At 31.1% G+C, this 18,216-nt stretch overlaps 3 protein-coding genes across 11 annotated transcripts in view; 2 read left to right on the top strand and 1 right to left on the bottom strand.

The window, feature by feature from the left end:
* Positions 1 to 220: 220 nt before the first annotated feature.
* On the top strand, positions 221 to 2,791 carry LOC126868897 (lysosomal Pro-X carboxypeptidase). Its single transcript, XM_050624872.1, has 7 exons — positions 221 to 634; positions 904 to 1,044; positions 1,129 to 1,409; positions 1,485 to 1,642; positions 1,713 to 1,885; positions 1,991 to 2,340; positions 2,510 to 2,791. Exons 1-7 carry the CDS (start codon positions 467 to 469, stop codon positions 2,721 to 2,723), a joined length of 1,485 nt encoding a protein of 494 aa, XP_050480829.1. The 5' UTR covers positions 221 to 466; the 3' UTR covers positions 2,724 to 2,791.
* On the bottom strand, positions 2,775 to 7,103 carry LOC126868894 (kinesin-like protein KIF3A). Its single transcript, XM_050624868.1, has 9 exons — positions 6,937 to 7,103; positions 6,268 to 6,686; positions 5,965 to 6,155; positions 5,670 to 5,809; positions 5,393 to 5,590; positions 4,928 to 5,319; positions 4,445 to 4,862; positions 4,241 to 4,366; positions 2,775 to 4,159 (listed from the first exon to the last, which is right to left on the bottom strand). The coding sequence occupies exons 1-9, from the start codon at positions 6,949 to 6,951 to the stop codon at positions 4,022 to 4,024; spliced, it is 2,037 nt and encodes a 678-aa protein (XP_050480825.1). The 5' UTR covers positions 6,952 to 7,103; the 3' UTR covers positions 2,775 to 4,021.
* A 3,331-nt stretch (positions 7,104 to 10,434) lies between these two features.
* LOC126868461 (uncharacterized) overlaps positions 10,435 to 18,216 on the top strand; it is a 34,365-nt gene continuing 26,583 nt past the window's right edge. The window contains exons 1-3 of one of the 9 annotated variants that reach the window (XR_007690609.1): positions 15,656 to 16,025; positions 16,122 to 16,539; positions 16,858 to 16,995. Coding sequence is in view for 6 of the 9 variants with exons in the window: in XM_050623923.1 (XP_050479880.1) it covers positions 16,935 to 16,995 (61 nt within the window). In the remaining 3 variants the exon portion in view is untranslated. Of the gene's footprint in view, positions 10,638 to 10,727; positions 10,830 to 15,655; positions 16,042 to 16,121; positions 16,540 to 16,833; positions 16,996 to 18,216 lie in introns of those variants that run through there. The other 8 variants (XM_050623923.1, XM_050623922.1, XM_050623921.1 and 5 more) reach the window with 8 other exon arrangements.

Genomic DNA, 18,216 nt, shown 5'->3' with positions numbered 1-18,216 from the left:
AAATTATAACATAGAAAAAATGTTCAAATCGTTAAAAATGAAAAATGCCGATCGAAGTAAGAAAGAGTTATATTTTTTGTAAAAATGCGAATACAATGAATATTTTTCAAATAAACAATATGCGTGTAGTAGCCGCTGACACCAGACTCCCTCTGTTCTCGTTTATAATTAGCTCTAGTTATAGTGGTAACTTCTAGGTGGCGTATGTCATGTTTTTATTGTAGTGTTAAACGATGTGTGGTCATGTGATCATTTTCCAAGTTTTTGCATGCACGGGTTCAAAGTTAATACACTGTAATACATATACGACTATGGATATATGTATTACAGATATGTGTGTGTATATATCAGTGCCTGATACAGAAATGCTCTGAAGACAGTTGTTGCCGATGTCAGTTTATCATAAATTAATTCAATTAATGTCAATTAAAAGTTGGAATCTGGAATTCATTGATAGTGTATTGAGATGGGACTGTACAATATTTTACTATTCATTTTTATTGCATTATGGCAACCTACCATGCAATATATCCTTTTAAATAAATTTTACGGAAACTATCAAAATCAATTACGCACTCAAAATGAGTTATACAGCGGGAAATACAAATATGAGATTAAAACAATTGATATGCCAGTATGTGATATTAAATTCCTGATGTAGAACTGTTATCGGTGACATTTGTTACGAAGTATTTTTATATGTTTACTTTTCTTGCCTATTTAATGTACATATATTCTTACATTTATAAATTATCGATTATTGCATATGCTTTACGAGAAAATCTCTTAATATACAGAGATCTAAACTTATTAAATTACTAAAGTTCTATACATTACATACGTGTATGAATCTTATTTATATTTTTTTTGTATAAAAAGTAAATTATTTTAAATATATCACAGGTGGATCACTTTAGCTTTTCAGTGCCAGATACATTTAAATTACGATATCTTGTAAATAATACTTGGCAAATCAAAAAAGATGCACCTATTTTCTTTTATACTGGAAATGAAGGTAACATTGAAAATTTTGCTCAAAATACTGTAAGTATACAACCTATAGGATAATTAACTAACATTTCATTTAAACATAATTTAAAATTCCGACTTAATTCTTATATTTTACAGGGTTTTATGTGGGACATAGCTCCAGAATTTGGAGCTTTATTAATTTTTGCTGAACATCGTTACTATGGAGAATCTATGCCTTATGGCAATAAATCCTACATGGATTTGAATCATTTAGGATATCTAACATCTCGACAAGCCCTTGCAGATTATGTCGATTTGATTCAATATGTGAAATCTAAACCAGAATATAAGTATAGTCCTGTTATAGTTTTTGGTGGTTCATATGGTGGTATGCTTAGTGCATGGATACGTATGAAATATCCTCATGTTGTACAAGGGTTAGTGAAACAGTACCAACTAGAAATACAATAAGAATGATATATAATATAAATAAAAATTATATAATATTACAGAGCAATTGCATCTTCAGCTCCAATATTACAGTTTAGTGGAGTTACAGAATGTGAAGCTTTTGTACGCATAGTTACCTCAGATTTTAAAACAGCTCATACAAACTGTCCAAAACTTATTCGTAGATCATGGAATACTATCATCAATATAACATCAAGCGGTAATAGGGTAACCTATTATTTATATTGTCTTTTTATATTTTTAAAATTATTCTCTATTTTTTCTAATAGACAAAGGGAGAGAGTGGTTAGCAGATAGTTGGAAATTATGTCAACCATTAAAAAATTCAAGTGATGTCCAACAACTAATGTCTTATTTGGAAGATATTTATATAAACCTTGCTGTAGTAAATTATCCATATGAAGCTAACTTTTTGACACCATTACCTGCTTACCCCGTTAAAGTAAGTATCTCAATTTACAATTAGTTTATTGTTCAATTAATCTCTAAATAAAATTATTTCATTTATGTACATTTTATAATTTACAAGATATTGTTGTTATTACAGGCTGTATGCAAACATCTAACAAATCAATCACTCGTAGGAACAGAGTTGTTAATAGCAATACACAAAGCAATTAATATATTCACCAATTATTCTAGTGAAACAAAGTGTTTAAATTTAAATGATTCTGTGCCTCAATTAGGTGCTGTTGGATGGCCTTTCCAAGCCTGTACAGAAATGGTAATGCCAATATGTTCAGATGGAATAAATGATATGTTTAAACCTCGTTCATGGAATTTGGATAGATATATCAATGACTGTATGAAACAATATTCAGTAAAACCACAGCCAAACTTAGTATGCGAACAATATGGATGTAAAGATCTGTCTACTGCAACAAATATTGTTTTCAGGTATATATCGTCAAGTAATATTAATTTGTTTTACTTAAAACAATTGAAACAAATGTGAGATTAATATATGCATAATACAAGTCTACATATATATACTAATATTTCACATGAAATACAATTATCATTTATAACGTAATCTTTTATTTATTCATTATTTTGTTTCATTTAGTAATGGTTTAATGGATCCATGGTCTAGTGGTGGAGTATTACAAAACTTATCTTCTTCAGCAGTAGCAGTAATAATACCAGAAAGTGCACATCATCTTGACTTAAGAAGCAGTAATGCCAATGATCCATATAGTGTTGTTTTAGCACGGAAATACCATCGCTTCTTTATTAAAAAATGGATTCAAGAATACCGAGATAAAAACAAAATTTGTTAGCTAAATTTTTATACTGATGTTGTGATAGGAAACTTTAATAAAAAACGAATATGCGGAAAACTATATAAGTACATAATTATTTATTTTTATTTCGTAAATTATATACAAAAAAAGCATAATATACACACAATAATAATTACAAACATCTAGTATCCTTAACTGCTTTAAGTAATTGGTAAGGAATTGAGAATAATAAGAATTTTTATTATCACAGTACTTAATGTCGTAATAAAAAGTTAAAACAGACAAAATTTTTAAATATTTTCGATAATAGAGAGTAAAAAATAATTTAAATGCAGTTAAAATCCTATTCTGCCATAGAGATGTGCTTTGCTTTCTCTATAAGTTTATTGACATAAATGATTAAGCAAGCATTAGTACACGTTAAATTTTAAACAAAATTCAAGTTACTTTTGCGTTTTTTAAATTATCATGTTTTAGTGACAAAATTTAACGTTATATAGAAATACTTATTATAATACTATTATTAAGCTAAAGAAAATCTGGTCTTTATCAAATTATAATACATAAACGACAATGAAAAAAGACATAAGATTGCTAAGTTTTTGATAAAGATTGCGTTCCTATTGTTTTCAGTTACATTTAACTCTAATTTCCTATATCGAGCTAAACGATCTTATTTCTTATTACACAGGTACAGCACATACTTTTTCTTCCCTAAAATCTTTATATCAATTCTCCATTTAATAGTAACTTGTATAGCATGCTATTAAATATGAAAATGTAATTTCTGTGGAAGTTGATTCATTGATTTAGATTTCGTCATCTAATATTTCATAGACATCGCACAAAAATGTATCTAAATACATAAAACATAAAATTTTACTGTTATAATTTTTCCTTAAGTATTAATGGTGTGTACAATATAAGAAAATCATCCGAGTTGAAATAATAATAACTCTATCGAACTTAATTCTAACTTCTGCAATTTATGTAAATTAGCAGAAATTAAGTACTTTGCATAGCATCTAATATTAAATTGTATGATCATACAACACAGAAATTGTAGTTCTTAATAAACCGGTCTTGTTAATTAGATATTGTTCTATTATACTGTATATACCCTTTGCTTCTATGCAGTACTTAAGATCAGTGTGAACATACCTAATTCAGAATAGAAATAAATGTATAATTGCAGAAAATACTCATTTTCTCGTATATATTATATAAACAAAAATAAATTAGAATAATGCTTTAAAAAAAATTCTAAAAAATCATAGAATTGAATACTTTGTGAAATATAAATATTTTTATCATTTTATAGATTAAACATAGTTTTAGTGTGGTGTACGTCTATGTGCTGTAGTTGGCCTTGGAACTCCAGATCGGCTTCGTATTTTTTTTGGTTGCACGAAAGTATTATCAATTCCGTTATTGTAAGAGAGATATATGTTTGACATATCAGGCTGAATTTGCTAGGAATAGAAATTATTGTAAGTATGATGATTTATTACATAAATGTGATTTATTGTTAATTTTGAAATATTAATACGTACATCCTTGTTAGTTCCTAATGGTGGCGTGATTTGTGCTTTGCGCATATTGTTACCTGTATATGCTACACACTTTAATTGCCATTCTCCAATATCTTCATTCCAATGAACATATCTTTCAATCGTTGTCTAAAATAGGATTGGTACATAGATCTTTTGGCGAAAATATTTATTTTTTTAAATAAAATATTACACTGCCATAGATACCTGATATTCAACAGGAATGTAACTATTTACTATTAACTCTTGAAGTTGTAATTCTCGCCCAATACCTCTAACTCCTTCCAAAAGCCCTTCCATCTCTCTTTGATGTTCTTGCTGTAAATCAGATAACTCTGCTTTAACAGACATTAACATTGTATGTACGCGACTTAATTTCTTAGTTTTCCCTGCAGCTTCTTCTTGCAAGGAAGAATATTTCTCTTCTATATCAATACGTTCAGCTTCCTTTGCTTCAATAGCTTTTTTCAACTGTTCTTCTCTGCTTTTACGTTGTTCAAGTTCAATTGCAGCTGCAGCCAATAACTGTTCTTGAGCTTCTGCTTTTTCCAACAAATTTTCACCTCCGACTAAAATCTTATTTTGTAGATTCTGCATTTTCTCTCGTAATGCTTCTTTCTCGCTCCTAGAATAATTAATATCTTATATACTCTTCAGCGATATTCTTTAACCAATTCTCTAAAAACTTACTGAGTTCTTTTTAATTCGATAACATCTTTGTCATCGGGACTTTTATCTTCTCTTTCAGCTTTGTCAATTTTTTCATTGGAATCTATATCCCTATCTTCTAATTCTTCCATTGTTAATATTTGACTTCTTCTACGTCGAGCTTTCTTCTCATGTCTAGTCTCCCCTATTTCTTCAGAATCTTCAGATTCGTCTTCAGATTCAGACATTTCAGCACCATTTTCTTCCAATTGTTTACGTAATTGTTCGATTTCAACTTGAAACTGCCGAAGTAAAGCATCTTTTGGATCTTCATTAATTCTCGCTCTATTTTTAATATTCTTAGCGCGGTTCGCATAACGAAGTGTACTGATAGTTTCGTCATAGTTTATATCTGCTGGACTTATATTTGCACACTAAATTGAAATAATTATTTCATGAATAATGGAGAAAGAAAACGTAGAAAGGAAAGAAAATGAATAATGTTACCATTAAAGTTTTTGAGTTACCACCCAAAGAATCTTGTAACAATCTCGTGAGTTTGGAATTTCTGTAAGGCACATGTGAACTCTGACCATCAACTAATGCAGATATTACGTTACCTAGTGTCGAAAGTGATAAATTAATTTTTGTTGCTTCTCTTAAACGAACTCCAGAAGCTTTTGTCTTGCTTTGTCTTTCCGAACCCTAGAGAATATCAATGGCATGAATTAGAAAATATGTTAAACTAGAGTACAGTGGGATAATGAGAATAAGAATTTCATACAGCTAAATCAACTAAATGAAGCTTCCCCATTTTTACATGTTGTTCGCCATCCTCTCCAAGTTGACTAGATTCAACTGTGATTGTAAATATTACATGAGACCTCGAACTCAATACGTTCATTGCTGTAGCTCCAACAACACCTATGTATTATATAAGAATTATATATCATATGGTTGTTCATAAGAATTTATTATAACATTAGAAGCATGGCTGTTTCCATTATCATAGATATTAATATTTAAAATTATATATGTACAATTATATATTCTACAAAGGTACCTGACAAGATACTTACGATTCTTATTACCAAGAGACATTATTCGATCTAAATCATCAGCATTATTGACAACATAGCCGCTGAGATCTTTTACAAATACTCCAATATCAGGTCTTTCTTTTACTTCTAGTCTAGTATTTTGATCTTTACCAAGTAAGTCTCTAACTTCTTCATTATAAATCTCTAAATATGTTGCACGTACAAGGAATCTATCAATCAAACATTATTTCTTTATATGTTTAATTCACACAAAATACTTAAATATAAAATTGAATACTAATGAAATTTTGATTTATTTCCTTTTCCATAAAAAATACTTACTTTTGGTTGTCATGAGCCTTAGCTATGTATCCAAAAATATGTGCAAAGGTATTAGGAATGATTCCCCTAAGTTGTGGAGATGTCTTTGCACCTGACATAGTATATGTTTTACCAGTGCCTGTTTGTCCATATGCAAATATAGTTCCATTGTATCCTTGAAGAACTTTATCCACGATAGGTCTCGCAGTTTCATTGTAAATATCAACTTGAGTTGAATCAGTATCAAAGACAGCGTCAAAGGAAAATACTTTTGGTGGTTCTCCTTGTGCAGCATTAGGATTTTCAACTGTTATTTCACTATTTATCGTATCCACGCGTACTATATTCTTACAGTGCCCGTCCAACTCCTTTCCATTTAAAGGTCGAACACGGACCACAACCCTAACATTTTCTATTTCTCCGAGTTCTGCTGTATTGTCCTAGATAAAGGATTATTATATTATTAAAAGTAAGAATATTAAATCATGAAAAAGTTATACGATACGAGAAATAAAAGAGTAAAATATGGACAAAATTTAATTTATATTCATTATTATATTTCTTTTCCCAAATTTCTAATGAATAATACGATTACGATAATAATACGATTTGACAGCCAGAACTGTCAAAAAAATAATTCAGTATCCTTCATTTAAAACGCATGTTTCTGTGATACATAAAAATACTAACTTCAGTCCCCGGCATTGCAGCTTTATTTCCTTCTAAAGTCACATAAACACAGGATTTAAAGCATAATACTATTTAATCTAAAAATACTGGTAAAACGCAATGGACTAGCAAACGACCTCCGTAAACAAATGGATCGATTTGTATAATTATATAGCATGAAGATAGATACAAGCAGGTCACGTCATCTATAGTCCATCAAATTAAGAACTCAATGAGTAATTTACCGATATTTTATTAGAGACATTTTAGTCAATGTTACAAAGTCCTGTAGTTGTATAAATAAAATATTTCTTTTTTATTTTATCTCCATTTGCACTTACGTTTTATCTTTCAGATATTAGACTATTAGACAATAATATAAATGAAATGCAAATTCATAAACAAAGGACAATGTACATATAGATCTCGATTTTTTGACGATAAACAACTTTTATATTTACCTTGTTGTATTATTTAGTTATACTATATCATATTATAGTATGAATAGGTAAGATGATTGATTTTTCATTTATCTTACTTATGAAATATTCTTGTATATGTACAAATATAATATATATTATGAAACGAAACAGTTTGATAAAAAATAAGAGAATAAATGAAATTAAGAAATATAATGTTACAAAATGTGTATCTAAATGTAAAGATTTATTGAATTAGATTGAATTCTGAGAGTGTCACCTAAGGTCAGATTAAATGTTCAAATCAGAGTATATTTTAGATAAAGATATGTATAATTATTGAGCTAATATTTTTTTTCGTGCAATTATATCATTGTCGGTGATTCCACTTTAACACTTTAACTTATCATTTATACATATGTGTTATATATATATAACAAGATACATGCCATTATATGTATATCATCATATATACAGGGTGGTTGGTAACTGGTGGTACAAGCGGAAAGGGGGTGATTCTACGCGAAAAAAGAAGTCGAAAATATAGAATAAAAATTTTTCGTTTGAGGCTTTGTTTTCGAGAAAATCGAATTTGAATTTTCGGTCGGTACGCGTGCATTTTATCACGTCTCGTTATAAAGGATCTCACTGTAGATCGTTGTCTCGATGGAAAAATTAAAAAAAAAAAAATTAAAAAAGAAAAAATTTTTATTCTATATTTTCGACTCTTTTCGCGTAGAATCACACCCTTTCCGCTTGTACCACCAGTTACCAACCACCCTGTATATATGACGTTATATTATATTACATATTGTATATACATAATATCGAATGTCAAAAAATATATTTTAATTTGTGTTATTAATAATAAACAATTTGGCTTCCGCGAAGTTAAATTTCACCTCCGCGGGGCTACATTTCACATTAATGACTCATATAACTTTTATACAACTATCAATAATAATATTCGTGTATCTGTATCTCTCTTGTAACAGGAGACAGAAGCGAATCATGATTACATTTACAAGTAATAAAAATAAAATTTACCAATTTAAAAATTTTACATAATATCATTATGACATTATTATAACAAAATGAATGATATTGAAATAAAATGATAATAATTAACTAGTAGGAGAAAAGGAACGAATGAGGAAACGTACGAAGTACGCTCAAACCATGTACTTATATACAGGATACGAGTCACTGAGATTTATAAAAAAAAAAAAAAAAAAAAAACAGGGAAAGAAGGAAACGTTAACCTTAGAAAAGTTCCATAGGCGACAAATATCCAATTTACAGTGACAATCGTTGAGCAAAGATTGCATGCATATGCAGTGTGAACAATAGGAAACAAATCCCTCTCCCTGTTTTCTAGTCATTCCCCTCTGTATGTTGTACACTGGGACCCTGATGCATATCCCCACCTAGAGAAAGAGTGTACTCGTTTGAAGCGAAAGAGCAGCTGACGACCGTAACAATACATTTTCTGCACGCGAGAGCAATACACCCTACGCAGGGTTACGTTACAAGAAAAGACGGTGAACTTGGTGATACGCACGCCACTGTCTGCTAGCTGCTAGATATACCGGTGTTACAGTGATGTAAAGTTACCAGGACGCGTAGGCAGCAGGTAAGGACCTATTCGCTTCGACGAAATATCGATCTTCCTATTCCAATACATATATGAACAATCAGACACATTAATATATGCCTACAAAAAAATACGATATAAATACATAGTGGAAAAATAAGGACTTATAATATGTATGTTATGTATTTCTGAAGATGATTAATCTCATTTGTTTGGGATTAGCGAAGTGGAACTAATAAAGAACAAATTATATGTAATTTGTTTAAAATTGATATTTATATTGGAAAATATAATTCCGACGCTGCAGGGTGGCTTTACGTTAGCGGTAATTATGGAGATAAAAAACATAATTTAAAAATTATAAAATGAGATCATATTTTAATGATTTTCCTCAAAAATATTTTTTATATGGTTATTCAGTATGTATTTAAATGGTAGTTTAAACGATTGTATCTGGTGTTTGTTGATCTTTTTTTCTATTCATATGTAAAGAGGGCGTTTTATCAAAAAACCAGTTATTTCGAATTAGGCTTAGCTTTAGGTGTGTATGTTTGTATATATTTGTGTACGACAACATTTTCAGTTTTATTCTAAAACATGGGCTTTTCAATTTCTTCCATACAAGGAATGCAAAAATTGACCAAAAGATTTACTACATTGTTATTTCGCAAATTAAAATATTTTATTATATCGATCGAATATATCTACTCGTGGAGATCCTAATCGAAGTGGATGTTACTCATTTCTCATTCAGACATATATACATATTATTTCATTCATCTTTCTAAAGCGTGCGTATAAAGAATGCTCGCAAAACGTAAACTATGTATACTTTAGTCTTACCTATACATAATTAAAATATCGTTTAAATATAGCAAAAATATAATTATATAAATAAAATATAATTACAATATACAGCAGAATGGAGCATGTCTGTATATTATAACATTTATAAATTACAATAATATTTTATTTTAATTTAGAAACCTAGAAACTATTAATTGCTATAAATCGATTAGTCAGTGTCAGAGAATGGTATACCAAAAAAAAAAAAAAAATAAAATGGAATAGTGATTAGTGCATAGATAGAATGAGATTTAATATATTCTATTTTCGCAATATACCTGATTTCTTGCAAAAAAGAGATAAAGAAGGGAAAAAAGAAGAAAGGAAAGGAGGGAACGAAGCGATAGAAAAGACCTATCAAAGCAGTGGAAATAGGAAAAAGATAGACCCAACAATTTTGTGAAGAAAGAAAGACAGGAGATGCAGAAGAGAGACAGAGAAAGTCAGAGGAAGTATGAAACACAGGTGTAAGAAAGAAAAATAAGATAGGAAAGGCGAGGAGAAAGAATAGAGAAGATTAAGGAGGGAAGAAAGGAAAAAGGCGGAAAAGAAGGACGGAGAGCGAATGAAGCAGAAAGAGAGGACAGGACGGAAATAGTAGGGAGAGGTTCTGTTACCTCTTACCTGGTTTGCTCTCCTCTCGTGACGGCAGGTCAGTGTTTCTATACTCGTGAACGAGGACGGATGCGTCGACCGGTTATGCGTGGTCATTTTCACGCAAGAAAGTCTGTCTTCCAGCTCCTTGCTTGTTGTCGTCGAATTGTGTATGATCAGTGAGATCGGTTTGAGGATAGAAATGTGGAAACGTACGCAAACGGAGCAACAATTTCTCCACGCGATAAGATAGATAATTTTGACATAGGGTATGTATGTTATCGTATTATTCTAATTACAACTCACGAAATTCTAATTATACCGCATGGAAGTTATGGAAAACACGCTTTCGCTCGCAGGACCAGGAAAACGATATACATGCATATGTAGTTATGTATGTCATTCGTGAAAGTGTGAAAGGATTCTTATATTATGCATATGTACATATACCAGCTATCAAGGTCAGTATATTATTCACGAAAAAGTAAGACGTTCGTTAATGGGTAAAATGCTATCATACGCGTTGAATCGTCGAAATTGCTGGTCTCATACGTATGTACATTTGTATGTAAATAACGTACGTAAGTACATACAATTGACATACCACCAAACGATACGCGGCTAGAATTGTACATATTTACTTACATACTTTCCAGCGCACGTGTTATTACTACGTGAATTGGCTCATAATGAATTGTCGCATTTCCCTATGCTGGAAAAGCTTGATGTGGTCGCTTAACTCGTATAAACATAATCCGTAAAACTAGTCTAACGGAAATAATTCACTTCGATGATAGCTACAATATTTTTCACGCTGTCCCGCGTAAGGAAAGCTGGTGCAGTTATTAGTTTTATGAAAAGAGAAAGAAATGAAAGACACTGAACTTGGTATAAACATGTTGCTAGTAGAAAATTCTTATGTCGATTAACTTACGATTAATTCTATTGGTATTCTATTTATAGGTTATATTTTTCGTTTCTTTATTGCCTTGAACAGCTTAAATGTTATTCACCTTTAAAAAAAAAAACAAATATCTTTCTTAACCAATTAATTAACGCAAGTTTCGTTAATTAATTTAATAGTATGCTATTTTGTTCGGTCCAGTAGTTTAGAAATAAGAGAGCAAACAGATAGTTGGCAGATAATTGTAGAAACGAAGTCCGTTAATATTAATTGTGGAAAGTAAACTAGTGTACATCTCTCACAATGTATACGCTGGTATGTCAGTATAAATATGTAAATAAGTTCAGAATAGGAAGCTAGTCAGAGTGTCAATTCCTTCGACAAAACAAGAACAGGTTTCAGAAAGAACTTCACCAACTCTGTGAAAGGTGTTGTCTTCTAAGGTATACGTAGAAATATGCCAGAGGAGAAAAATACATTTACTTTAGAAGTAAATTTAATAAAATCCATCACGAGAAAATTCAATGATTTCACATTACTAAATGTCGATCATTTGTATTTAATATTTATTATGTTACTTCGTGTAAACGTCCAATTACAGCAGATATATACAGATATATACACATATTTTATTATTCCTTTATAGCTGATATAAATCAAAGTTGTTCAACACTTTTGCTGATAATAAAATATCTTTTGTCAGAAATCACAGTAATGTTACTCTTTAATATGATAATGTTTAATTTAACATTACTGGTCGTTGCTTCATCTTTCTGCCTGATGTTTTCCGTTTAAATGTACAATATATGGTGCGACAGCAGTACTGTCAAATGCACGATACATACGCGTGTATATATGCACCTTTTTCACGCAGTGTTGGTGACGCATGCGTTTCAACTACTTAATAGTACCTAATATATGTACAACCAATTCGTGAAAACAATTAAATATTTAGTTGATTTTATTGTCATTTTTTATGTATGCATATATGTGTATATATATGTATATATAAAATTATATATATATAGAGTGGTTGGTAACTGGTGGTACAAGCGGAAAGGGGGTGATTCTACGCGAAAAAAGAAGTCGAAAATATAGAATAAAAATTTTTCGTTTGAGGCTTTGTTTTCGAGAAAATCGAATTTGAATTTTCGGTCGGTACGCGTGCATTTTATCACGTCTCGTTATAACGGATCTCACTATAGATCGTTGTCTCGATGGAAAAATTAAAAAAGAAAAAATTTTTAATCTATATTTTCGACTTCTTTTTTAGCGTAGAATCACCCCCTTTCCGCTTGTACCGCCATGTTATATGTCATATATTTAATATATATAATTATTATATGTATATATAAATGAAAAGAAAGCTGCGAAATATTAAGCAATGCAAATTATGTTTCATAATATGTTAATAGCAAATACATAAATTTTGAAATCATCGCATATCGAAATGAAATTTTTCGAAACAATTTCCAAAACAGAAGTTTGCTTGACAATTTTTTTATTGGTTTGATGTTGCCTCTTCGTTTGTTATCTAACGAATAATATCTACATTGTTTCGGTAAAGTCTCTCTTTAGGGATGGCTTTCCAGTTGGAAAATGTTATGAATTTTTGCCCTTTCGTTAGAAATAATTCATTAAGTTGCACATTGGAATTTCCGGCTGTCAACCATCAACTCATATGACACATATATCAAGAAAATTACTATCGATTAAGAGTTTGCTTTAGTTTGTAAATTGAATTCTTCATTGAAAATTGAATCCCCATTATCATCCCAATATACTGGAATATCAGATAAAGTTGGTATTGGAATAATTGGTGTTGAGAATAATGATATATATATCATCAATTACCATATCTTCAACTGTACATACATCGGTGCTATCTGACAACGAACTGTCAGAATCGCTACGTATAAGTGGCGTATCTTCTGAATTATCGTCCAAAGCATCATTTCTAACTCTTCTTAGAAATGTATAAGAGACTCCTTAAACTCTTTTGGATACCTAATTTCTTTATCAGCTATTCTATTGGCGAATCAATAGTAAATCGACGAAAAATAACATTCTGCTTGTAAGCCTGGCGACGCAATAATAATAAATATTTGATGAAAATAAAAACGCAATAGGTGCGACGCATTATTGAAACAAATAACGAAACGAAACAAATGCATCGGTAGCATTATTAGAACAAATCATATGACATAACATATATGTCAGTTGTAACGAAACTGTTAATCGATTATATCATTTTTGAAGGAAGTGGCTCTCACGTCTATTTACTTTTACTTCTTGTATGATACGTATGTAGATATCATCTTTATTTATCATGAATTTAACAAGATGCAGTGAGCTAACGAGATGATATACATGTTTTGTTACTACATATTTTCTTCATTCATAAAGAAATCAATTATCCACTTTCCAAACCCAAAACAATATTCATTGCATATTATATTTCGAATTTAATTACAAATAAATAGAAAATGAAAGCATTACATATACACGATTATTATAACTTTTATATTATCGAAAAAATGTGTGTTTTGAAGATGTCGATATTTTTCAAGCTATCGGCTCATATGTTATTTCAAATAAATTCCATAATGAAAAGCTATCAATTTGCGCACATAATCGACACAGGGCGACGCGTGACCTGAGATGCGTCCCTGAGATGCTTTTTTTTTCAAGAAATTCTCTGAAATTCTCGAGGTAGACGGTGAGCACATTGCACCATAAACGCGGAGTCGTTGGATCGGTACGTTATGTACGGGTTGTGGCAATGTAATGCGGTATAGTAAGGTATGGCGCGTAAGACAGATGTTGGTCAGGAAACAAATAAAAGAGAAAGAAAAGGAAAGAGAGGTCGACGACGAGAGCTGGTAGTTTGAAAGCAATCCCACAATCTGACGAGTACTACATTACTATCATTAGTCATTTCAGGATATCTTTTACAAAAGATCTTAATGATTTATAACGTTAAGCTTAATGTTAAGCCGTAATACATATTCTCACGAACGAATAGCCTTTAGTTTTGGAAAAATTAATATACCATCGGATCATTCTTCCTTCGATTTATCGAACTTTATTTGCAAACATTCATCTGGATACGTACCATGATGTTGTCGATATAATTACTATTTTATCTTAGTCGCTTCACAATATAACAATCGGACAACATGTAGGTACATATTTAGCGAAGTGTTCGCTCCAGTTCCTAGATGACTTAAGAAATCGAAGAAACTCCTGATAAATCTACTAATGACAGGAAACACCGAATGACATTATACGCACTGTACACAAAATATAAATTATTATTATCTATACATATAATCATATCCTATTACTATTATTATTATTATTGTTGTTGTTGTTGTTATTATTACGAAACCGTTACCATTACTATTACCTGTTATAAAGGTTTTTAATAGCGCCGGATGAAAATGTTTTCTCGGGTGGAAATTTTACTTGTCGACATGTTGCACGCACAATGCCGTTAAGCAACGGTCTCTATTTACGAACGCCATTAGCATCATAGATTTCAGGGGCCAGCATGATGATAATATACTCTTACATTGCGCTTACGTGCACATGATATTAATCATTGATCTAACATCGTCATTCTTCGTAGTAAATATGATAGTTGTGAATATGTTTTAAATTTAGATAATTTGTTATTAGTTTGCAAGATAAAATACTATACAGGGTGGTTGGTAACTGGTGATACAAGCGGAAAGGGGGTGATTCTACGCGAAAAAAGAAGTCGAAAATATAGAATAAAAATTTTTTTTTTTAATTTTTCCATCGAGACAACGATCTACAGTGAGATCCGTTATAACGTACCGCACGCGTACCGAGCGAAAATTCAAAGTCGATTTTCTCGAAAACAAAGCCTCAAACGAAAAATTTTTATTCTATATTTTCGACTTTTTTTTTCACGTAAAATCACCCTCTTTCCGCTTGTACCACCAGTTACCAACCACCCTGTATATTACATAAAATGCTAAAATATAATTCGTATCGGAAAAAGTTAAACAAACTTGGAGTATACAGAGATGTAATAAATTTAATAAATAGTTCACTTCTATTACCTACATTTCATGGAAATTGCTATATATTTATTAAAACGAATTTAACCATTGTAAATGGATAAATTTTTATTGCCTTAAAATTTAATGAAAGGAAAAGAAAATGAATTATGGATTATCATATAAATATGAAATAAAGAAGAAAGGAAATCTTTCTAACGAAAAATAATAAATTTTCTGTAACAGATAACAAGATTTCGTACACATGAATACATGTAGCATAAAAAGATACTATATGTATATAATGTACACCGATCCTTGATTAATCAATCCTCCAGTTTTTAGAGCAATACAGTTCTAATCAATCGCAGAAATATATTTGTGTTCGTGACTCGTGATAAGGGTGGCGCAAGCGCGAATATAACCAGTTCTTTTCGAGAAAACAGATGGCCGGTGGCGTCCTTGGCGTACTAACAATTTGTTCGTATCCAGTACGAGTCCGTGTGCCGGTAGGAAAGGATCCGCGTTCTTCCACTAACAATGGAAAATACGAATATGAATCTCCGTCATCCATCGATTTCAATTATTATGGTGCCGTGAGAAATGGAAAACGGATTTTCCATTAAGATTATTTACTGATTTAACAGAAACATTGTTTACCTCCAAATACCTAGTTCTATTTGAAGTAACAAAGAGAAGAATCGAGTTTTATATATAATGAATCGGTGCGTTTACACAAAAGTAAATTTTTCTTTGAATTTCGATTAAAAATGTTAAAGTTTGAGGAATTTAATAAAATATATTTTATTAATACATTTTAGCTTATGAAATCATTCAAGATAATCCAAATCAGAATCGAAAATTGTTGTGCAATTATTCGTTTCACTAGTCTACACTCTAAACTCTAGAGGAAGAAATCTTACTTGAAAAAATTTGTAAACTTTTCGTGAAGAAATTTCTTTCATTCTCTTTAATGCAATTGCAGAATTTTTAAATTATTCAGATAACGTTCAGAAACAATTCAAACGACGATAAAGACTTGAAGACGAAAATACAGTGAAAAACACTATGTGAAAATTGAATAAATTTTTCAAAATATAATCTTCAGCTTAATATTAGAGAAGAAAGCGTCACAGAACGATATTGAAAAATTTCAGTAACGTACTTACCTCGTGTCGAAAGAAAATTTTGTACAGCTTATCAAAGAGCAGTTATATTATATCACGAACTCCATCAATCGTAAGTGTTTTATTTTCTTCTTTCGAATTACTTCGAGGCACGACTTTTTCCTTGCTTATAGTATCATACGTATCATACGAAAATTCCCGAGTGAACACGTACATAGATTCAAATTAACAGCATCGTAAGAACACCGCTATCAAATATTTATCCTTAGAACGATGATTCATTAAAAAGAGCCGAGCAAGGCGAGGTTTCCAATGCCCGTATTTCTATTTAAAGATCGTTAAATCTATAGTCGTTTTGTGTACGATTTGTCAAAACATTCTTGGTTGGCTAATGTTTCTGTTCGAGGTCTTTAATCGATGATTTTATTAGAATAAAAGTGACGGCGGAATAGGACGCCACGGTGAGAGTATCACGGTGAAAATCAAGAAGTCGTTCGAAAAACAAGTATGCAGCTACTTTCCAGCTTTATGACGAGGCACCTGACACGAGGAACATCCTTGAAAAAAGGTATGGTACTTCGGTCCGAGCATCAGGTGAACACTCATTTAGAACAATAGCACCGTAATTACTACAACAGAAATACTAGCTTCTAGGACTACGTTTTTCTTTACTAGACTTCTCTTAGTCGTCGATTGTTTCCTTTCCTTTCTTTCCTTTCTTTCCGTCCTTTCTCTTGATACATAGATACTCAATAACGATTTTCTCACGATCAAAGGATGTATCGAAACTAAATTGTAACAATTTTTAGTGTATATTTTTCTATGGTATGGGCATGATTGTAACATATTCATTCATTTCGATTTCCAATTTTTCGTTTATAATTGGTACAAATTATAACAACCCACACAATATAAAATATCAAACAAGTTAAAGTTTGGTGTATATACATACATACTCAAAGAGGAAATATGCTATTTCACACTCATGTAACGCATCGTTGACTTGCATTACACGCTGAAAGAATGTATCTTGAACAAAAATAAGAAAGAATAAATAAATACAAGCTTAGTATGATACCATTCTATCAAAGGTAGAAAGCGCATGATCTACATTATTTGATCAATATGAACCGAAATATCCAAGTAAAGTTTGAAAGAAGGTCTTATAATCACGCGATATTAGTATTCTACGATCAGTGCGGATAGTGCGGTGATTCTTAATTAAAGCATTGCCTTTTGTATTCAACACATACACTTTCTGTAAGTGTGGCCCAACGAATGTTAATTGCAGTTCGAGCAGGTTTGAATATTTTGACGTACATACATAAATATATTTCAAATACACCGAAAACTGTCTACTTTTGGTCTTACGATAATAATCAGTACATGGTACTTTAATCGCTTCGCAAGCGTATACGAGATATATCGCGATACAATATTATTCGTACGATGGTCACGGACGAGTTATCCTGCAACGCAATACCGTTCGTATAACGGCATTACGAGATTACCGCATTACGATATGCCGCGAATCTGCTTTTCTGTAATTACAGCTTCTAATAAACAAACACGCGGGATAACTCGTCTGTGGTCACTGTACGAACAATATTGTGTCGTGAGGTATCTTGTTCGTGGTAGCGAAGCGGTTAATAGAGTAAGATATCTTAACGCCCCTTAGCGTTACATACCTATCATTTAAAAAATGTTGTGCCCTTTATTATTGTATTTTCGAAATAATGCACAGCTCAGAAAATGATCATGCAAAGGATTAAATATAGCGGTTGAAAAA

This window comes from Bombus huntii, chromosome 8 (assembly GCF_024542735.1).
Source record: "Bombus huntii isolate Logan2020A chromosome 8, iyBomHunt1.1, whole genome shotgun sequence".
NCBI lineage: Eukaryota > Metazoa > Arthropoda > Insecta > Hymenoptera > Apidae > Bombus > Bombus huntii.
The sequence above is the reverse complement of the archived record's forward strand: the minus strand, read 5'-3'. Positions and strand labels throughout refer to the sequence as shown.

Coding starts and splice junctions, on each gene's coding strand:
- LOC126868897 (XM_050624872.1), top strand. CDS start 467: ATGGGACTGTACAATATTTTACTATTCATTTTTATTGCATTATGGCAA. Junction 1,643..1,712: donor CATCAATATAACATCAAGCG/GTAATAGGGTAA, acceptor TTTTTCTAATAG/ACAAAGGGAGAGAGTGGTTA. Junction 1,886..1,990: donor TACCTGCTTACCCCGTTAAA/GTAAGTATCTCA, acceptor TTGTTATTACAG/GCTGTATGCAAACATCTAAC.
- LOC126868894 (XM_050624868.1), bottom strand. Junction 5,320..5,392: donor GTAACTCAAAAACTTTAATG/GTAACATTATTC, acceptor ATTTCAATTTAG/TGTGCAAATATAAGTCCAGC. Junction 4,367..4,444: donor ACATTCCTGTTGAATATCAG/GTATCTATGGCA, acceptor ATCCTATTTTAG/ACAACGATTGAAAGATATGT.